Genomic DNA, 22,329 nt, shown 5'->3' with positions numbered 1-22,329 from the left:
CCCTGCCCCCAAGCTTTCTCAAGGTGTTTGAATCGAAGCAGAACTGGATACAGACTTTTCTCCAAGGCATAACCTGTAGTTTTCTTTGACTTTTTGCGTTTGTTTTGTATTTGAAAGAAAACCAGTTCAGTTTTAAAACCTGGTAATTGCATTTTCACGTACTTAACCCAGAGTGCTTGAGAAAGAAGCCTTATGTATATTTTGACTACTCAACACCAGGGAGGTTTTTAGTACTCTTATTTTATATCTTTGAAGCATTTAATACTTTGAAAAAGGTGCACTCTCAACTTGTTAAATTTTTGAAGGCTAGAATAGCAAATAAGTTGAATTGTGAAAGTCAAGCCATAAGTATGTAGGTTGATGTTTATTTCTGTTCAACTGTTCTTCTGCTGTTGGTAGCAAAATGAGGACCTTCCCCTTAGATAAATACATAGCTTTGTCTTTTTAACTAGTCTAATATCCTGACATAGGACTTTTGATTCCATATTTATCTTGTTGGTCAGATCTGGTCTTGAGCTGTTCAGTTATTCCTTCAGTTTTATTAACTTTATTCTTTACTGAGTCATGTAAAGGGTTGTAGGAAATAGGTTAACTTGTAGACACTTCATATCAACACAAATTGTGATACAGTTTTATCTCCTCTTTCTGCTATGTATTTTTGTTCATATAAACTTGTCTAAGTCTTTAATACAAAGGTTATTTACAAAAAGGATGGAATATTTTATAAATTCTTATTGCTATTTCTTGGCATGTTTTTAATATGTAGGTTGAAGAAGCTAAACAAGAATTGCAGGAAGTTGTAGAATTCCTGAAAAACCCACATAAATTTACCGTACTAGGAGGTAAACTTCCAAAAGGTGAGAACCATTGTTCAGCAGATGTGAAAACCATACGTACCAAGGCTATGTTTGTTCTATGTTGAATGACTAATTTACAGCCTTATCTCTGAACATTTTTTTCCTTTGGGGAATCAAAAAAGCGCATGACCAAAATGGTAATAAATACCACTGTTTCATTTACTTTATATTTGGGGAAAAATAAATAGTAAAATAATGTTTAAATAAATTATTAAACATTTAAACATGTATTTATTTAATTTAGTAAATAGTAAAAAAATGTTTGTGGTAGTAGATTTCCTTACTTGTTTAAAGTATTTGAGGAACAAATGCCGCCTCAAAGAGTGTTGTGAAGTTTCTTTGGGGATACTCTTAAATGAGGTGCTTTCTTTGTTTAAGGCAGTTATGTTGCATGCTTCCTGTCTTACTGTCAGTTTCCCTATGTGTAAAAATTGGTCACCACTCTTACAGAGGATTTGAGGTATCTGACGTGTCACTGAGCACACATAGGATTTCAAAAATATTTACTGATAAATTTATGTATAACTGGTATTGATATATTTTGGAATAGAGCTTGATGTGGCCTAAGGTTTTCTAGGTCTCTTCTTTTTCTTTTAGTGTCCATAGAAGGATATCTTTTTTAAAAGTTAATAGTTTCCTGTGACCAAATTTTTTAATTCTGTTTTCTCATTTGAGAAGTATATATATATAACATAAAATTAATATAAATACTCAACCAAGATAATGCAAAAAAAATTCTCTAAAAATCTTCAAGTTTATTAATCTTGAAAAAAGAATCTGACAAATTCCACCCCCCACCCCTGTTTCTTGCTGGTAACCTTTTAATGTTTAAAAGAAATGTAGGTGATTATCCACAATTGATTTTTCTCATGTGCTTAAAAATCTGACAAACCACAGCATTGTGATATACAATCCCAGGTCAGGTTGCAGACAGGAATGACTTCTTCCTTTCCTCTCTCTGTGAATAGACCAAACACTTTCTTATATTTTTGTTAGACTTGTGTTATCTTGGTAAACATCCAATATGAAGAAGAGACTATTAAGGATTCAGGTGCTAAATTCAGTGGTAACTTTGTGGAATAATTCTGGTTTCTGCTTTTATTTAATAGTCTTACAAGCCTTTTTTGTCACTGTTTAAATGTGGTTCAGAATGTATCTAGATCTTTTAAAGGAAACTACTTCAAACTGCAAGTAATGAGCAGTACCTGAAACAGGATGTTAAGTTTTCTGAAGCAAATGTAAATTTCTTTTAATGCATGGAAGACACATACCTGTATAATAAGACTGTGTGGTTTTGGTGTTTTTAATGTGTTGGTGACTTTTTTCTTACTTATTTTCTTTTAGGTATTTTGTTAGTTGGACCACCTGGAACTGGCAAAACTCTTCTTGCCCGAGCTGTAGCTGGTGAAGCTGATGTTCCATTTTATTATGCATCTGGGTCAGAGTTTGATGAGATGTTTGTTGGTGTAGGAGCTAGTCGCATCCGGAGCCTATTCAGTACGTTAAGTATTTGTGGTTTTGAAATCTTTTAACATGCAAGATTAAGTAATCAGTGTGTACGTGACTTAGATTTCCATGAGCAGCAACTAACTGTAGAAACTTGCTGGTGGACAGAATGCAATTGTAGCAAAAACTGTAACTTACAATACTCTGGATGAGAATAAAAGTTATTTAATCAGAGCTGTAATGTTCTATAAACCAAATGGATTTTCTTAATTTGTCATTTAGCTATTGTAAAATGTAAATCACCGTAAATTGAAAGTAAATATAAAATTTAAGATAAAAATAGTGCTAACCATTTCAGGTATTCCCCTCATTTTTATATTGTCTCTTTTTTCTGAATTAGAGCTTTAGTATAGTATCACAGCGTAGCACTCACCTCAGGTTTCCTTTTGCACTCCCATCAACAGGCCCAGAATAAAGGGCTTTATAATAAAATGTAGTTGTCTCTCCCGTGCAAACTATCAACCTAAGCAGGTTTTCTGTTTTAAATGTTTAAATAAGTAATAATACAAAGGGTGTTGGGGGAGAGTCCAACTTCTTTTATGTTTAGCACTTAGTGTCAGGCACTGATAATGTAGAAGGTGGTTTGCATTTGTGGAAGAAATGTGGCTTTCTTCATCTGGAAGGGGAACAAAATGTAGTGGATGTGTTGCACCTTAAAATGTGCTTGTCTTTCTGTTGATTAAAGAAGGTTAGATAGCTGACTTGTAATTAATAGTACAGATGTGTCTAGCTGGATGAGATGAATTGCATCCCGGTGGGAATGTACAAGTCTGTCATCTTGAAGTTTACTATTGCTTTTTTATTTTGTTGTTAATACTGGTAAGCTTGAGGGTGGTGTTTTTCACTGTCAGGTAACAAGCATGCTCTATTAAAATAAGTTAGTTAAAAATAAGACTCATAGCATTTCATGTTATTTTTATTTAATAGGTTGTTTTGTACCTGAGCCTATGAAATAAACTGTTGTATGAGTTGATAGAAGATAGGATGACTTTCTTAATCTACTGCACTAGTAATTTTTTTGTACCATAAGAATATACAAGCTGATACAGAGATGAAGAACTTGCTTCTTTGCATTGCTTCATTTCAAAAATAAATTTCATTCTGGAAGGCTAAAATTGGGACAGTTCTGGTGATGCTATAACACTTGTATTTCTATTACTCTTACATTATGAAGAATCCTAAATTACATCATATGCTTTCTGCTACTTTGTGTGGTTGAAGTGTCTTTCAGCTGTTTTTCTTTTGTCAGGGGAAGCAAAAGCAAATGCACCATGTGTTATATTTATTGATGAGTTGGACTCCGTTGGTGGGAAGAGAATTGAGTCTCCGATGCATCCATATTCAAGACAGACCATTAATCAACTTCTTGCTGAAATGGATGGGTAAATATCTGGATTCTGAGGGCATAGAAGGTGCTCACTGGTATTTTGAATATTTGCATGAATTTTTCTTCTTTGACAGCATTGATTTTTTTCGTAACTTTTAAAAACACTTTCAAGGATATACATTTAAAATGACCTGTGACAACTTTCTAGTATTTGTAATTCATTCTCTATAAAAACACATTCTTGGCCTTTTTTCATACAGGTTTAAACCTAATGAAGGTGTTGTTATTATTGGTGCAACAAACTTCCCTGAAGCATTAGATAAGTGAGTATAATGCATTGATCATTTTTATGGTATGTATATGAAAAAAAAAAAAACACACAAAAAAAAACCAGAAAAACCCCACCCCACAACAATTTTCAAGAATTAGTGTTACAGCTGGAGATTTGTTTTCCCTTGAAAAAGTTTGTATATTGACGCTTAAAAGATCAAATTAAATCTCAAGAAATAGGCAACCTGCTTCTAAATATCTAAAACTTCTGCAAGTTTTTCTACTTAAATTGATTGGTTACATTCCTTGTTTACCATGCATTTCAGTAGTTGCTGACAATAGTAGTTTACCTTATTTACGAATACAAAACCACTTAAAATTGGTTGGTAATAAAACTTTCATCTGACTTTATAGATACAAATAAGGAAAATGCATTCTTTGCATCTGCACACCAGACATGGTCTATATAGATGTCTTTTAGAAAGATCAGATGGATTTGTCTTCCTCATATCTATTAGTAACAGTTTACTGTGACTTTTTAAAGCCAATATATTAAATCATCTTTTTCCTTTAGTGCTTTAATACGTCCTGGTCGCTTTGACATGCAAGTTACTGTTCCCAAGCCTGATGTAAGAGGTCGTACAGAAATTCTGAAGTGGTACTTAAATAAAATAAAGTATGATCAATGTAAGTAAATACACTATTGTAATTATCTTTTTATATAACTGTTCATACTTGATCAACCCACTGATGTATTTTGTCCTTTATTTCAATAGCAGTAGTGTCTTTACTATGTATCTTAGAAAAAACACAAGAATTGTCTAGTACATTGTGTTATGACAATTTTCTGAGGCAGAGTTTCTTTCCAGCCCCCAACATTGTCATAGTGTCTTAAGCATTACACTTCATTTCTTCTAAAGCTGAAAGTTGTTGTTTAAACAGACAGTTTTTAAAATAATGATTCTTGTTCAGAATTTGATCATTCCTTGTTCATGATACAAGATTTTTCCAGGAACAATATGGACCCTAATGACTTTCCTTCTTTTTCCCCACAGCTGTTGATCCAGAAATAATTGCACGAGGCACAGTAGGATTTTCTGGAGCAGAGCTTGAGAATCTTGTAAATCAAGCTGCCTTAAAGGCAGCTGTTGATGGAAAAGATATGGTAACCATGAAAGAATTAGAATTCTCCAAGGACAAAATTCTAATGGGTAGGATTTTTATATACAAAAGACATAAATATGTTACAGCAGTTTTTTGTGTGATTAAAACTTTACAGAAGAAGAGAGGTTTTTGGTGTTGTTTTTATAAATAATCTTCTGCGTGGTTAATTCTGAATAGCATTTGAGACCTGAGACAAATTAGTATGTTAAAGCTAGTATTAAAGACATTCATTAAGGCTTATTTGATACTCTGTCAAAAATGACGCATGTTGTACGTGAGCCTAGAGGCAAGACGCGAGTTTGATTTCCTCCTACTCCTCTGTTAGGAATAAGTGGAGGAGAATAGATGACCAGAAACCCAGAGCTAGATTCAACTAAGTTGCCACGTGGTAATGCAAAACTTGGAACATCTGCAACATACAGACCAAAATCTGGTCTGTTTGTGCTTGAGAAAGGAAATGGGATTTCCTCAGATACCCAGGTTCATTTTGATGTACTCCTTTAAAAGGAGCTAGACTGCAGCGTATAGTTAGGTCTATTTTAGACGTTAACTAACACTCATTAAGTGCAAAATGTTTACAAGTAGGATATAAATTTTACTTGCATGCTGTTCCACAGCTACTTTGTACTCTTGAGTATGTATAATCTCTGTATCATCGTGGTCAGCTGTACGAATGAGTTTGTTTCCTTCCTTTAAGGGCCTGAACGTAGAAGTGTAGAAATTGATGAGAAAAATAAAACCATCACTGCTTACCACGAGTCTGGCCATGCTATCATTGCTTATTATACTAAGGATGCAATGCCAATCAACAAGGCTACGATCATGACACGAGGAACAACACTCGGACATGTGGGTATTTCTAGAATTTATTGTTGGTGCACTGTTAAGTGTTGAGAAATTTGCCAACAATGTTGTTGTTGTACTTAGGTTGTAATGCATGTTGGGATATATTGAAATTTTCAGTTTAGGCAATCTCTTGGAAAGCTGGCTTTCTTTTCTGTGTGATACAAGTCTCTCTTCATTTTTTGAAATATGATCACATTTGCTTATATAATAATTCAGATATACGAGGAAAGAAATGTTTGATTCTGCTGCAGATAAAACAGCACTCAAGAGCAAGACTTCAGACGTTCTTCAAAGGACCCAAAAGTAGCAGCACTGCTCACCTGTATTTTTAATACAAACATACTTTATCAAGTTGTTCTTTGTCCCATGTGACTTTTCCTAAACCTAATTGGTTACCTTCTTTCTAACATAGATATTTTTAACTTTCTGTCCAAGTACTTGGTAGCTACTGTCAGGATAGAGAAACTTGTTTTCAATATGTCGGTTTCTTCTGAACTTTATGCAAGTTAATGGATTCAGATAAAGAAAACCACTGCTCTGAATCCTCCAGGCAAGAAGTTAATTTGTGCTCAACCCAAATGTAGGGAATAAGGAGAAATGGATAGAATAGATTGTTCTGTTTCTGGTCCTACTTGTAAGCTTGTGGTGTTAGGTTTAAGTAGCTTAATTTTATGCGATGATCGTGGCCCAAAGGAAGCTATTTCACCTGGTAGACCAGGCACCTCCCAAGCAAACCTGATGAGTGCATAGCCTAGTAGGCAGCCCAGGGCATTCATGTTATTGCATTTATATCCTCTTCGGATTTGAACAAGAATACTTTTCAGATTATTTCAGTGTTTCTTCTGTTTGTTTCGTGACCATGGTTCTGTATCTTTCAGGTATCTCTGCTCCCAGAAAATGACCGATGGAGTGAAACTAGATCTCAGTTGCTTGCACAGATGGATGTCTGCATGGGAGGAAGAGTAGCAGAAGAGCTCATATTTGGAAGTGATCACATCACAACAGGTCAGCTGATCAGTAGTTAGAATCTCTGATCAGAGCTTATGGGCAGAAGTGTTTAACCTGGTGTCAGTAATTAACTTAAATTTGTTTGCTCTCTAGGTGCTTCCAGTGATTTCGACAATGCTACTAAAATTGCAAAACTGATGGTGACTAGATTTGGAATGAGTGAGAAGGTAGCGTGTCATCACTTCGTAAATACTGATAGGGGACAGAAATGTTCTGGAACTGGCTGTCAGTGATGAGAGGCAAAGTAGTTCTGCTGAAAAAGAAGGTAGTTCAGGCCTTATGATTGGCCTTGCTATAGAGAACTTAATGAGAAAAGCTGTCCATTTGACAGTTTAAAAATCAGCTTGCAAGATCTTCACCTCAAAACAACCTTGAAACTTTCTAAAGTCTACAGAAAAAAAAAATCTAAACCCAAACTTTTTGGAATTGAGGATACTCTTAACCTGTAGGGCAGGGGGAAGGCGAATGCTGAGTTTTGTATACTTCTTAAGAAACCTTTTTAGTTATCATTATTTTCTGTTAAGTGCTAGTAGTCTGAAGTTCTTGCTTTCTTTTTGATTTTCTTTTTAAATAAGAAAACACTTAAGGTTCCGTACTATGACCTGTGGAAATAGAACTCTGCAGTGACTATGCAGTTCATGAATATGCTTCTTGTTTTGCTGAGTCTGTTTCAAACACTTCAGTAAACATTATTTTATTTGTTTGCATGTATAAGAAATGGGTGCTGAAGGTCTTACAGAGTATTTTGTGTTATATTGCAATAGTGGCAAAAAGATTTTTTGTTTGTTTGTTTAGCTTGGTGTTATGACCTATACTGACACCGGAAAAGTTAGCCCTGAAACTCAGTCCGCAATTGAACAGGAAGTAAGAACACTTCTGCGGGTAAGATTCTCCCCTTCACTCTAACACATTTCTTTTGAAATGACTTGAGCATCAGCTCACTTGATTACTGAATTTGTAATGTGTACCAGTGAGAAAACATAGGTGGTTGACAGTAATTCCCAAGTATTTAATGTAGCTGCAACTTTGAATCTCTTCGTATCAAAACTTTTTATAAATTGTCATGCAGGAGCAGTGGATAGCAAGTTGATGGTGTTGGGTTCCTAGTATGTTCCTTAGCACTTCCTCTTGTGTAAACACAAGGATTTGTATTTTGCCTGTTTAATTCACAGGAAAAAAAAAAAACACTTTTTTTTTTTTTAGAACAGATGTGAATGTTGTCTTTTCCTCCCACATTTTATAACTTGCAGCTAAATCATTTTGTGTAAAAACAGAGAAATGGCCATATTAGTTCAGATCAGAGAGTCATCTGGTCGGGTATCCTGTTCCTCACAGGCATCAGAATCAGATGCTTAGGGAAGTTTATATCATTTAATTATCTTGGAACTTCCAGATCTCTGTTCTGGTATTTGGAACTAGTTTGGTACAGGTGGGAGAATTATTTATGTCCGATAACATCTAAACCATTAAAACTTTTTTGCTGAAGCTGTTTCTGAACTGACTTGGTCTGTCTGTGTAGAACTAAAAGTTAAAATTGAAGCTAATAATGCTGCCAGTGTATTTCTACTTGAAGCAACTGATAACTTGTTGGGTACCTTTCAGCTTTGTAAAAGTACATCATACTTTGAGAGTTTGATAACCTTTTGAAAACTTCAGGCTTTGAGGGAATATTTCTTGAATGCTGTAACACTGTCCGTAATGTAACATTTAATATATTTAATAAGCACCTTTTCAGATCTTGTAAGTCTCTATGTCATATGTAAAAATACTCAGACTTGTCTCTGGATTTTATTTTCAGTTGTAACTTTTGCAAAATGCAGAGGTGGCATACAGCTACATTTTCTTGAGCAATTATGGCAGCTAGGTTTTAAATCTTTGTGGGATAGGAGCTGTGCTATGTGAGGCACAACTTTAAACATGAGCTGTATTCACCCAGAAACAACTTTTTAAATAGAATATTCCCGTTACTTTTGTTCTAAAGTTTTATAACCTTCTTTTACCTTCCTTTTTTTTTTTAATATCAGGACTCATATGAGCGAGCAAAGAACATCTTGAAGACTCATGCAAAAGAACACAAGAATTTAGCAGAAGCTTTACTGAAATATGAGACTTTGGATGCCAAAGAGATCCAAATTGTTCTGGAGGGAAAAAAACTAGAAGTAAGATGATGACTTGTGTGATACAGTAACTGATAATCTGAAGAATGTACATCTAGCAATGCAGTAGTCTTAAGCAGCATAGCTTTTTTTCCCTTCCTGATGTGTGTATGGCATTAGTGACACGGTAAGATTCTTCTGTCTCTTGTGAGCTTCTGTTACTTATCTATTGTGTCTCATCAGAATAAGACACAGAAATAAAACAGGTTCCTCATCTTCTGCTCCATCTACTCTTCCCACAAGAAGTTATTCAGAAAGATAAATCTCAGGGTTGAATTCAGTGTTTTGGTTTTGTCAGTCGTGTTGAAGCTGAGAAGAAAAATGTGCAGATGTACTGGTGTGTTTTGGCATAGGTTCCTGGGTCACACCATAGCAGGTACGCTTGAAGTGAAACCCCGTAATATAATAGGGAATGTTTTATGGGTAGTGACAAATTGACAAGTAAATCAGTAGTATGTAGTCTAATGCTTATAATCTGTTTTGAGGTTAGAGATCACTTTTAAAGAAAACTTATTTAAAAATGTAACAAAATATCCGTATAAGTGAAGCAGCTACAGAGTGCATCTCTATTAAAGGGAATTATGAGATTTCCATGTTAGACTAAAATATTAGTGATTGTCTTCTCAGTGCTCTTGGGGTTAGAATACACACTTATGTCTGGGAGAGGAATTTTGATGCAAAACCAATAACAGGCTAAACATGTCTAAACCTCTTTGGACCATGTTTTGGGCAGAACCATGGCAGGGATAAGAGAAGTACCTGTAACCTCTGATGTGCTGCTGACAAGATTCTTTAAAAATTTTTATTACTGCAGTAGATGGATCTGATTTGATAACAATGCTTTTATACTGCTGGAGATTCTACAGAATTAGTTTCTGCTAATACTATGTATGAGCGTTTGATAATCCAACAAAGAATTTCTTCAAAGAGGACAATATTGCTCACTAAAAAGTAGTTCAGAAAATGTTTGAAGCATGTGTTTCAAATAACATTCCCAGTCCTGTTCAATAGAACTAGGGAAATAAAACTTTTTTTCCAACACTTACAAGAAACTTCTGGAAATTCTAGGCTCGTAATAAAAACCAGTTTCCAATCAAGTAGAAGTGTTTGCTAGCAATTATATGCCAGTATTCTTCTGATCCCATGGAACTGGTTTTTAGGAGTAACACAACTTTATCATAATCTTTCTGTACAATTAGTTGTAGACTCCTGGGAATATAAACTTCTGTTGCAGAGAAGGCCTTTGTTATTACGTTAATGTTGAAGGTTAACATAGTTGGAGATGAAAATAGTTGGGCCGGTGCCAATAAGTGTGAATGGAAATTGGTAACTACATTTAAAACTAGAGTTAACATATTTTAGAATTTTCTGGGTGTAATGCTTGATTATAGCCTGGTTTTCCAGTAAGATCACGTGTTTTTTTTCTTTCAAAACTAGGATAACTTTCTATTTGCTTATTTTTCCATTGTCAGCTAGTGTAGTGACATCCCCGTGCAGCGTGGGAGAACTTCCAAACGTTATAAAACAGTATACCAAATGCCTAGGCTGACTAGTTACAGTTGTACATGTATTTTAGAAACATGCCAATGGAAACAGAAATATACTGCGTATTTGGCATCTGTTTTTGGAATAATAAAGGTTAAATTTAATTATGAGCATTGTTTTTTTTCCTTTTATTTATCACTGTATATTGCTACAAAATGTAATACAGAGTTCCCTACTATGTAAACTAAGGTATTATAAAACATTTGAACCTGTAAATAAATTTAATAGTTATGGCAAAGCTTCACTCTCTAATGATATTTCTGGGGAACATTCTCCCTAGAAATTCAGGCCTCTTTTTCAATACGTGCTTCAGTAATGGGATTTGGATGGGAATTCTTCCAGCTAAATAATGTAAATCAGTATTAGAAAACAAACCCCTTTCACTTTTGAAGTCACTAAAATCTGTATCAAATGATCTATTTTGTGGCACAAGTCCTGAGCTCTAACATCTTTCAAATGTTGCTTGCTATATGTGAAGATTAAAACAGGCGGAAGACCAAATAACAAGCTGGTTTAAAACTGTTATCCCTTGTCCTGTCACTATGCTACCTGACTCCTTCCCACTCTTTCCTCTAGGTCCCCCTTTTAAGTACTGAAAAGGCTGCTAGAAGGTCTTCCTGGAGTCTTTTCTCCAGGCTGAACAACCCCAACTCTCTCAGCTTGTCTTCACAGTGCTCCAGCCCTCTCATTATCTTTGTGGTCCTCCTCTGGACTCTGTCTGATGGGTCCCTCAGTCTTTCTAACGCTGGGGCTCTTGAGCTGGATGCAGTACTCCAGGTGGGGTCTCATGGGAGTGGAGCAGAGCAGGAGAAACTTCCTGTGACTCCTGGCTGTGCTTCTTTTTATGCAGCCCCACATATGATTTGGGCTTTCTGGGCTTCAAGGATGCATTGCCAACTCTTGTCCAGGTTTTTCATTGACCTGTACCTCCAAGTCCTCCGCATGGCTGCTCTCAGTACACTCATTCCCCAGTCTATTTTGATGTTTGGGATTGCCCTGACCCAGGTGCAGCACCTTGCGCTTGGCCTTGTTGAGCTTCATGAGGTTCACATGGGCCCACTTCTCAAGCCTGCCCAGGTCCCTTTGGATGGCATCCCTTACCTTTAGAGTATCAACTGCAGCACTCAGCTTGGTGTCATCTGCAAACTTGCTGAGGGTGCACTCAATCCCACCACCTGTGTTAAAGAGGATATTAAACGGTACCATTCCCACTGTGGATCCCTGAGGGACACCGCTAATCAGCGATCTCCACCTGGACATTGAGCTGTTGATTGCAACTCTCTGGATGCAGCCATCCAGCCCCTTCCTTGCCCATTGAATAGTCCATCTCTCCAGTTTGGAGACAGGGATTGTTGTGTGGGACTGTCAAAGGCCTTACAGAAATCCAGACAGATGATGGTTGCTGATGTCCACGTGCACTGATGCAGTCACTGCATCGTAGTAGGCCACTAGATTAGCCACGCACAATTGGTGAAGCCATGTTGGCTGTCTCGAGTCACCTACCTGTCTTTCATTTGCCTTACCATCGCTTCCAGGAAGATCTGTGCCATGATCTTCCCAGGCACAGAGGTGAGGCTCACCTATCTGTGGTTCCCTGGGTCTGTCTTTCTGCCCTTTTTAAAAATGGGAGTGATGTTTCCCTTTTTCCAGTCACTGGGCACTTTGCCGGACCACCAGGGCTTTCAGTTTGTACTGGAAGTTAACTGATAGTGTCTGGGTGATGTGACTTCCAGTCTGCTGTCCCCACCAACATGCATTATGAAGGAAAGGGGATTCTGCTCTACTGGGTCTATGAAACAGGTCACAAATCCAGATGGAACAAGGCTTCGTCACACTTGCTACGGCTTTCAGAAGAACCATGCCACAGCTGTAGATTTGGACTGAATGGTTTTATACCTCCTAGATTCCTTTTTTTCCCCTAAATCACAAATACTAGTTGCCATTATTCAGTTGTTTCTGACAGGTAGCTCACTAAATTGGTGACAAATTACATGCTGGCTCTTCATTCGGTGTTTTGTCCCTACAGGTTAAACACCTTCATTTATTATTAGCTCACATTTCTGTGAAAGCTCCTCTGTTCCATTGATGCATCAAAGGCTGGGTTGTCACAAACACAATAGACTTTATGCATTTAGTTTTAGAACAGACCAGCTGGGTTGCTTTTATTTTGCCCTCAATCAGGGTATGATTCTTTCTAGTAAATTCTAGCCCTGGTGTGCCAATGGCATGCCATCTAGCACTACGGCTACTGAGGAGGACCACAGAAGTTCAGTCTTCTCCAGTAATCCCTTCAGAAAATGCAGCCAACAAACTAAACAATCTTATTAAAGCTACACGTTGTTTAATCCAAGCAAGAAAACTGCACAGCAAGAAAAGATGCGTGTGAAAATGAAACGTGTCAATTTGTCTTCCCTACGGGTTTTTTGTGCTGCGTTAGGAGCCTGAGCAGGCTTAAGTCTCCCGAGGGCTTATGAACCACTGCAGTCTGACAGTGCTGACCTCTTGATCATCTTGCTGTAAAACCTCAAGGTTCGAGCCTCTTGGGGAAAATTGGCTCAGTGTTGGGCTGAGTGACAGCATCAAGGTAAATAGCCAGAAGATGAAAACAATTAGTTGTTGCCCCCTGTGTACATCTACTGACAAAACTGTAACGTAATCCATGAAGCTGGGACAATATTCAGTGTTTATAATAATTTACTTTCAATACATTCAGTAAACAATTCATTACAAAAGGTTTAACAACATCAAGGTTACAAAGTCAAGCACACAAAAATAGAGAAAATGTACATCTGTTCTGTGCACCTTTATACCTTCTGTTATTTGCTGCTTGGCTTTTCTTAAGCCTTTGCTTCTCTGTTGTATTGTTCCGTCCTTCATTTCTTATATTCCCTGAAAGCCACTGCACTTTAATCTACATACAATAAATATATAATATTTTATGTTTAACTCATGGACAGTCCTTATTATTTCTATACCTAATCTCTTGATCTTTAGACCTGCCAAAGTGTCCAAAAAAGGTTAAAAATACTGGAATGAAAACAAGACCATGAGCAGCCCCAAACAAAATAACGAGAAACATAATCTTGAAAAATGTTCTAAAGATGTAGGTTTTTGCTGCAGCCAGGACCACTACTCCTAATATAGTAGAAATTGCACCTTGTAATACTGGGTAACCTAGCTGGTGCAGAGCTCCTATCATTTTTTTGTTTGCTGATGACTCTTTACTCGTAACAAAGGCATAGGAAATATGAGCAGAAAAATCTACTGAAAATCCTATACAAATGACCAGGTTGATCATGGATATGGAATCCAGGTTGACATCCCAAAATGTCATGAAACCAGCAACACCGACTATAACAGAAGCTATAGCAAAGGTCACCCACAAGCAACACAGCGGGTTGGGAATAAGGAAAAGAGCGACAACGAGCATTGCCCCAGCAGCAACGACAACATTCTGAATGGTGTTCTGCACTATGACCAGGTATTGGTCGTAGTATATGAATGCTGGGTGGTACACCTTTAGTGAAATATTGCATTGCTCAGCTTTGTCTCTTAACTGATTTAAAAGATTTTTCTCATCAATGGCTGACGTAACATTCACTGTCTGGATGAAGAAACGTGAAGCTGTTATTTCATTGTGAGTCTTGTTAATGTCCCACTCAAAACCGGGATAGTACTGAAACAGTTGACTTAAATTATTCATGAAAACATCCTTATTGCTAATATTTACGGAAGCTATTTTAGCAAGTAGTATGTATACTCTCAGCCATGACTCTGTGAGGTTCTTATCTACATAGGAAATGTTCTCTATATCCTCTATGCATGTCTCAATGTCTTCACGAACATGCTCTTCCCAGTAACTTACAGTCTCATTAATAATAACCATGACCCTAGGTCCATATTCTGAGAAGTATTTGTCATCATCATCATAGTATGGAATAACGTAAGAGTCATCACTAGCCAGATTTCGAAGATCTATGCCCTCCCTTATTTGAGTACACCCATAAATACTGCCACCCAAATATGCTCCATACAGCAACACCACAAGTAGCTTGGTCCATTTATCTGTCAAGAAAGGACCATAATAGTTTTTAAAGAATAGGCTCATTGGATGTTCACTCTCTGTCTCATTGGTTTTTAGCTGAGATGATTCACTAGAACAGCTGCCTATACAACATGCGTTATACAAGCAGGATGTCTTTCCTTGCTCCACTGGCATACAGGTTAACCAGTGTCGGTTTCCTTGCTCCCTTTTATCATTCAGAACAATAATTGCCCCAAAGAAGGTCATGGTGTATATATAGCAGAAGATAAAAGCAGTGCCGGTATAGAGACAGAATGATTTCACAGAAGGAAAAGCAGTCCAGGTGCCAATGAAGAAGGCCAAGACATCTGTGAGAGTGGTGACTGTCACAGACAGCGCCGCTTCGCTGTAGGTGTCGGCCAGACGAGATTTAATGTCCGTCTTTCTTGCATTTTGTTCCCAGGAAGCGATCATGATGAACATGTCATCAACACCAACACCTGCAAGAGAAAGAGTTAACCCTGCATTGCACAAGGCAGCTTCCCCTGACACCCAGCAAAAGCACAAAATAAACAGCATTTAAGGCTACATGGAATTAAAAAAAAATAATAAAAGAAAGTGGGCTACTAGCATTGCTTTAGCGCTGATGCAAGTTAAAGATACAGGAAAACACATCCTTTGTATGCAGATGGCTCTGTTACCTTTCAAAAACTCATAGTGACTGGATGGATTGTTGATCCTCCACCCTGTTCTGCTGAAGGACTGAGCACTCCTAGTTCATCGCCTGAGAAGTGTTTTGTTTCTGTTGTCCATGTGCCCACAGATGTAAATTCCAGATTTATACATCGCTTATTCTGATGCTTTACTATTCTTATCAGTAAAAGCATCTCCTACTGTCCCTGGAATCTCTTCACCACTGCAACAAATTAGACCAATAATTTCTTGCTCTGTCTTCAGCAGACAGTGAGAAGCTGGAAGAAGTCCCAAGCATTTCAAGAGGTACGAAGAATACACAGCAAGTTTGTTAAACTGGCAAAATACTTATTTAATTGCTTTTAGAATTACAGCAAGTCAATGAACAAAGCACTCCACTTGAGAGGAAAAAAAAAAAAAGCCCGAAAGGACTGCATGAATAGAACATGGAGAGTAACTGGTTAAGTGGTAGAAACAGATCTAAGTGGAGGGAAGAAGGATAGGAAATGGTGAGCTAGACAATAAGCAGAGAAGAGCAAAATGAGCCAAGGATGGCAAGAACACATTAGCAAGAAAGACAAACGGACAAGTACCAGTTCATGAATAAAGGCAGCTTAGTGGCAGGTGGCTGAAAGTACTTTGATCTTCCCTGAACCTCTCCTAGAAACTGCATTCTGCAAAGCATGGTACAGCTGCATGTAACAGCTGGTGTATTTAGATAAACCAAACTTGGAGTTCCCTACTATGTCCGGGTTTAAAAAAATCAGATCTCTCTGCTGTGAGCAAGATAGTGTCCAGGAAAGAAGTGTGCTGGGGCTGTATCCTCTCTTTGATATTCTGTTTGCACACTTAAATCATCCTGTTAGAAGGCAGCATGATAACAGTCCGTAAATTAATCAAGGATTGATAAAAAAATCAATTACCTTTGATATATATGAAAGAACAAGGAATGATCAACTTAATGCTATCAGGGACACCTCAAAAGTTGTTGAGATGATTGTTAGAAACACCTTCCAGTTTAATTTTCAATAAGTTCTTAAAAACATTTGGAAGGAGTGGTTTACTTAGATCCTACCTTGCAGCAGGGAGTGTGCCCTCACGACGTTCCCTCTAGGCCCCAACTTATTATTCTGATGAAATAGATTCCTTCAAAAAGCAGCTTCTGGCATATAGTAATTAAACAGCGATCTCACTGTTCAGCCCTCCCGCTTGTGCCTATGTATACTTCTGACATTGTGAAGGAAAGCTTGAAACATAACCCAAATAGACCCTAAAAACAAGTGGCTGTGTAAAACCACAAACTAAGAAAAAAAAACCACAAACACAAACCAAAACATACAGAAATTTGAAATTTTGTTTTAGAAAAGTATCATGATTTTTAACTAGGCTTGTGACTTTTAAACACTTGGGACTGTCTCCTAGATCTCTCAGCATCAGCTAGACACCCAGAACAAGATATGCAGCAAACCAGAAGATAGTACTGAATGGTGTTGAGCCACATAGTTTCTGGAAGGCAGGTTTGAAAGCAGTTATTTTAAAGTAAGGGTCATTTGTCATTATTACAAGGGTCATAACTCCAAAGAGAGCCAAATTCATCATGTTGCTTATAGAGTTCTGAAGAAAGTGGTTTAAGCCCTTTCTCAGGTATACAAAAGGGTCCTTGTTAAGTTTAGAGCCTTTGCATTTGATGAGCAAAAAAAATGCAAATACCAAATGCATCTGAGCAATGAAGGCAACAAAGAAACTACCTATCTCCTAAAGAGCATTTGCATTAGACATCCAATACAGCCTCCATTAACTTGGGAGTTCCATGTGTTTTCCTCAGCACATGATTAAGACCAAGAAAACATCACATTAATTTGTCATATAGGAGACTAGGTAAGGATTTTAAAAGCTGTAATTTATCTGCAGTAATGTTACCTAGAGGTATTTGAAAGCTCGGCTCTGTCAGACTGTGCTACAATGATATTCAGTAACTTCCTTGGTGCAACAGAATGGGGCAACGCTTCAATTTTCTATCACAAGACTGTTCATAGTCGTTACGTTGCATAGGAAATTTCACATCTCGTGAAAACAAAATGAACAACTTTGAAATTGCAGACAGTCCTGCTCAGTGCTTAAGCTATATTCAGACCCAATTGTATCCGACCAAAAACTACACTCTTAATATAGGATACAAAACCTTACGGTAACTTGTTTCCTATACTCACCTCATAATACATGTACTAGCCTAAGTCACTGCTAGTTCAGCATAAGTTGCACATGGGGCATACGTTTCATGGTGCTCACTGCTGAGCTACCTAGAAAGTGATTAAAAGTAACCAGGTAGGGAGCTCTGGCTGTACTGCAACAAGAGGTGCAGTGGTCGAGGGGTGGGTGGTTTTGGAAAGACTTCTGTACCTACGTAAATTGTTAGGACATTCAGCAGTCCCAGAGAACAGTACTAACAACAAACTGTTTTGGGGTAGGCAAATTATTATCCGGAACTAACAAAATACATAAATGGTTATAATACGCCTGTAGAAAACAGCAGGGCGTGATAGGAAGGAAGGCAGTGATATAACCCTGTTGAGCTCAGCTGAAGCTGGAGCTCTAAACTCCAATACTAGTTGAATAAGTGGTCAGTCAGCATGGCTAAATTAGCAGCGACCCTAGAATAATGCCAGAAGCACTAACCTTACCAGCCCACCCTTTACACTTGGCAAGCTGGAGCAGTGAAACTAGGGTAGGCGCTATTTTTTGTGAAAGCAGCCCTTCTGCCAGAGCACAACCTCTGCCTCACAGCGCAGGCACGCGGAGCCGAATGCTCACCCCCCTGAAGGTCAGGGGAAGCTGCATCTCCTCTCCTCACAGCACGACTGAACTGCATACGATCTGATACTCATATCATAAAAGAGTAACGCTGTCAAGTTGTTTTAACTCCAACTTTTTCTTTGAATCTGAGCCCAACACACTTTTTCTACTTACCTAGAATAAGAAACGGTGCATTTGTTACAGTGACCACAAATGGCACTCCACAGTACATCAACAATCCAAAGCTGCTTACTACAGCTAGCCCGGAAGAAACCACTCCACAGCATGCAAGCCAGACATTATTCCTTATACAGCTCAGTCTGAAAATATTTTAAAGAATATCTTAGTTACACGTCAAATATTTCACCAAGACATTTGGCATGACAAGTGAATATTCTACAGAGATGTAGAATATGTGAATATGTAGAAATATGTGTACTGACCTGTGTATCAATAACAAGTGAACTGGTAAAATGAAAATACGTACGCTCTACTAGGGAGGGTCTTGATTTAAGGTGATCAAAAACATCATTAACTTTTAGAAGCTCTGTCCTTTTATATAGATTCTTAGGGTTAGCATCAGCATAATATGAAAGCAACTCCTAGGCAGTAACAGCCATGTAGAGAAGCCTGCTAGCAGATAGACTGGCAAGCAGCCATTTGCCAAGATGTCCCCAGCAGCTTGCTTGAAGATTCCCCTTGAAACATTCCCACTGGGAGACTTTACAACACATCAAGAGGGCAGAGTTGCCTCGTGCCTAATCAGGAATATTTTCCAGGCTGTAGACCATTTCTGAACTTTAAGAGAACCTCTCACTTCCATAGCAAGATGAGTCTGATAAGCTACCATATCCTATTCTGGTTGCACTCTTGTGGGCTAAACCATGGTTATATACCTAAAAAGCTGTTGAGGTTGGAATTGTGTCTGGCTGAAACCTTCTACTATACTCTCGTATCAGCAGCATAGCACAGCTGCCTAACTCTTGTGAGGTTGTTTAACATTGTACAGAGGAAATCCCAGGGGGTGTATGGGTGGATGTGCGTTGGTGAAACCACCCTGGTTCTGGCTGCACCCTCAAATGACAGGGCATGATACAGCTGATACACAGAAATAGTATAGCCTAATTAGCGTGGTGTATCATGCAAGCACTATTCCATTAAGCTCATCCTCTGGGTAGAACTTTATTCCTCAAGCACAGCTAACAAACACTGCCATATGACTGTCAAACATAGCCTGGCTCACCTCCCACGAGAGCAAAGAAAGGGCAGACCAAGTTCTTTGTGAAAGCAGGTAAAGCTCAGGGCTCTCTGAGCAAGCACAGTGCTTAAAGACCTACACAGACTTGCAGCAATCTGTGAAGTTAGTGCTGATTGATCTGTGCCATAACTGAGAAAGTGGCAGAAAAAATGTCAACCAGATCTTAACCCGGTATACTTCCTCCTTCCTCCCTGTCTTACTCCCATTTTTGAACTTATCTTTACAAATATTTAGTATCTTGTGGGCAGGGTGAAGGTTGAAACTATGAATGCAACCCAGAAAGTGGCAAAATAACCTTAGTAATAAAACCATTTAGTCTGTCCCTGTCCAGTAGGATGACTTCTTGGCTTGCTTTTTATGCATCCTTTCTGTCAATGTCTGCCCTATGTATGCCAAGCTGGGCTGCTAAGTTTGACCCAGGAGAAGTGCTGGTGCAGAACTGTGCTGCTGCACAGGCTGCTAGAGCAGACTCCTGGCTCCCTTACACACAGGGGAAAGCAGAACCTCGTGTCTGTGACGAATCATTTTCCTAATCCAAAGTGTTTACTTCAGCATAGTGTTTTTGTGTGGAAGTTACAGCACCTCCGACCTCTTAAGGAGCACAGGTTTGCTGCAGTTGTTGGAATAGTTGCAACGCACAGAAAACGTACCGTACACAAATATATCATTAACGAAAGCAATTCTTGTGAGATGGGGACTATGTAAATGATTGATGGCTTCAAAGAACACACTAGTGGAAATTAGCACTCAGGGTGCATGGGTCTGAGCTGAGTGCTAGCTCAGGTACTTGTTTGGGACTCTGCACGAACCCCATTTACAAAGATGGCTAATACATGCAAATTGGAGAGAAACAGCAAACAAATCCTTTTTGCCTATTGTTAAATTTCACACGACGGCTGCATCTTCAAGAATTACTTCATTCAAGAACAGAATCATTCTCATTCACTCAGCAGAACGAGGAGAAACTAAACTAGCCACGGTAAGGAAGAGCGGAGGCGGCCGCCCGCTGATCACAGCTTAGAGGCTATTTTACCTTAGGCAGGAGACGATCGAAAAGGTTATCGTCAGGAAGTAAGTTACGGAAAAGAGCGGGATCACGCTCTCGGTGATTCCTTCGAACTCCTGCTGCCTGGACAGCGAGGTAAAGTAAGTCACCTGCCGTGGAAACAAAACGAAGCAAGGTGAAGCGCCGGCGCTCTCCCTCCGGACACGTCCCCAGCCGACGGCCAGCACCCACGGCCCTGCCACCCCCAGCCCCACCGCCCCACCTGCACGGCCGTCAGTTTCAAGTCGGCCAGCGTCCGGGGGAATTCCCTCACGAAGTCCTCCAGCCAGACCCGGCTATTCTCGGCCTCGTCGCCGTCCTCCCGCAGGTAATAGAGCAGCTTAATGGCCCGGGCCGACTCCACGTAGCCGCTGCCGTTCGTCCTCACACCGCCCAGCGCGGTCCCCAGGAAGACGCCGTTGCTGACGGGGTAGCGGAGCTGGTGCAGCCCGGAGAGGTCCGGCAGCAGCACCAGGGGGTTAGCGGGGAGACAGATGCCGAAGATGGAGACGCAGTGCTGCCTGTAGCTGGAGTTGCGCACCGCCTCGTCCAGCTTCCGCACCTCCTGCCACGCTTCGGGGCTCAGCACCGAGCCGCCCTCCGGCGCCACGGCGATGAGGGCGGCGTAGGAGCCCTCGGTGGCCAGGCGCTCGGCGAAGAAGTGCGAGTCGTTGGTGGGGAAGTGCAGCCGCACCAAGTCGCGCTCGGCCTTGGCGGGGCCGCTCGTCGGGGTGAACTGCTCCTCGATGTCGTTCTCCTCCAGGCTCGTCAGGAAGATGAAGCCGGCGCCCAGCCCGCCCGACACCAGCAGCGGCAGCAGCACGAAGGGCCAGGGGCAGGCGGCCACGGCGCGGCCCAGCCCTTCGAAGAGGCGCTTGAGGGGCCGCTCCAGGCAGTCGGTGTTGCTGCAGGAGCAGCGCTCCTCGTGGGGCCGCCGCTGCCCCATGCCGCCCCGGCAGCCCGCTCCCCGCCGCCGGCACCGCGGCTTTGAGCGGCTCCCAGCCCACGGAGCCCTCCCCACCTTCCCCGGCCTTCCTCCGCCCTCCTCAGGCCAGCAGGCGGGGCCGCCCGCGGGGCGCTGCCCGTGTGGGGCGCTGCGGGGAGGCCGGGTGTGCCCCTCGGCGAGGGGCTGCGCCCCGCCAGGTCCCTCTTCCCCTGTGTTTAAGGAGCTGTGCAAACTCACTGAGGGGTAGAGGAGTGTGGCATGCACAAGGGGAAGAGTTAGGAAGAATGGAGCAAGACCGTGCCAGCCGGCAACGGGCAGCTGTTGGGCTGGCACAGTTGTCTCAGGAAAGTTCGCGTGTAGTGCAGAGCTGAGGCTACAGGTCGTTGTGGGGTTGGTGTTTGGGACCTTGTGCCTCAAACTCCGTGTACACTGCATGCTACACTGCACGCCCAGCCTGAGCTTCAGGCTGCGTTGTGCTGCACAACCCCCTTGGCTGCAGGATAAGCCCCCTCAGCTCACGGCAACAGAGGAGCCTGCAGGCAGCTCCCGCTCGCTATCAGCGATTGTGCGATCTAGACTTCATCCTTTAGACTTCCTCCTCTTGGCCGTTTTTTCACCCCAGTTTGCTGCCTTTGTTCCTTCAGAAGTAGTATTCTGCCTGGGAGCACAACATATAACCTGGTGATGTGCTTCTTACTGCACTTCCTCTTGTGGTAAACAAGTTTACAAAATGGGAACGAGAACCAAAGAAATAAAGGACTTGGAAACAAGGTTTAGTGATTGCAGTGGGCAAGCCACAAAAATCCCAGCGTTACGGTACTCGGGAGCTTTGTGCAGTAACAATGATAGAAAGCATCTTTCCAAGCCCAAGAAATACCCTGCAGCCTGTGA

The 22,329-nt window shown here is 40.2% G+C and overlaps 2 protein-coding genes across 2 annotated transcripts in view; one reads left to right on the top strand and one right to left on the bottom strand.

Moving 5' to 3' along the window:
• YME1L1 (YME1 like 1 ATPase) overlaps positions 1 to 10,789 on the top strand; it is a 21,110-nt gene extending 10,321 nt beyond the window's left edge. Inside the window, exons 9-19 of the mRNA XM_080583293.1 lie at positions 767 to 857; positions 2,202 to 2,354; positions 3,613 to 3,745; positions 3,951 to 4,013; positions 4,535 to 4,647; positions 5,016 to 5,171; positions 5,822 to 5,973; positions 6,849 to 6,975; positions 7,072 to 7,145; positions 7,774 to 7,860; positions 9,003 to 10,789. Of these exons, the coding sequence (XP_080439419.1) occupies positions 767 to 857; positions 2,202 to 2,354; positions 3,613 to 3,745; positions 3,951 to 4,013; positions 4,535 to 4,647; positions 5,016 to 5,171; positions 5,822 to 5,973; positions 6,849 to 6,975; positions 7,072 to 7,145; positions 7,774 to 7,860; positions 9,003 to 9,146 (1,293 nt within the window). The 3' untranslated portion in view covers positions 9,147 to 10,789. The remainder of the gene's footprint in view (positions 1 to 766; positions 858 to 2,201; positions 2,355 to 3,612; positions 3,746 to 3,950; positions 4,014 to 4,534; positions 4,648 to 5,015; positions 5,172 to 5,821; positions 5,974 to 6,848; positions 6,976 to 7,071; positions 7,146 to 7,773; positions 7,861 to 9,002) is intronic.
• On the bottom strand, positions 9,304 to 22,329 carry PTCHD3 (patched domain containing 3). The gene is made up of 4 exons (XM_080583283.1): positions 20,716 to 22,329; positions 20,481 to 20,602; positions 18,364 to 18,509; positions 9,304 to 15,203 (listed from the first exon to the last, which is right to left on the bottom strand). Exons 1-4 carry the CDS (start codon positions 21,871 to 21,873, stop codon positions 13,627 to 13,629), a joined length of 3,003 nt encoding a protein of 1,000 aa, XP_080439409.1. The 5' UTR covers positions 21,874 to 22,329; the 3' UTR covers positions 9,304 to 13,626.

Source organism: Anser brachyrhynchus (assembly GCF_964034855.1).
Source record: "Anser brachyrhynchus genome assembly, chromosome: 2".
NCBI classification, from domain to species: Eukaryota; Metazoa; Chordata; class Aves; order Anseriformes; family Anatidae; genus Anser; species Anser brachyrhynchus.
This window is presented reverse-complemented; position numbering and strand designations above follow the sequence as displayed.

Coding starts and splice junctions, on each gene's coding strand:
- PTCHD3 (XM_080583283.1), bottom strand. CDS start 21,873: ATGCAGTGTACACGGAGTTTGAGGCACAAGGTCCCAAACACCAACCCC. Junction 20,603..20,715: donor TGAAACTGACGGCCGTGCAG/GTGGGGCGGTGG, acceptor TTTCCACGGCAG/GTGACTTACTTTACCTCGCT. Junction 15,204..18,363: donor TGCACCGTTTCTTATTCTAG/GTAAGTAGAAAA, acceptor TTTCTCTTGCAG/GTGTTGGTGTTGATGACATG.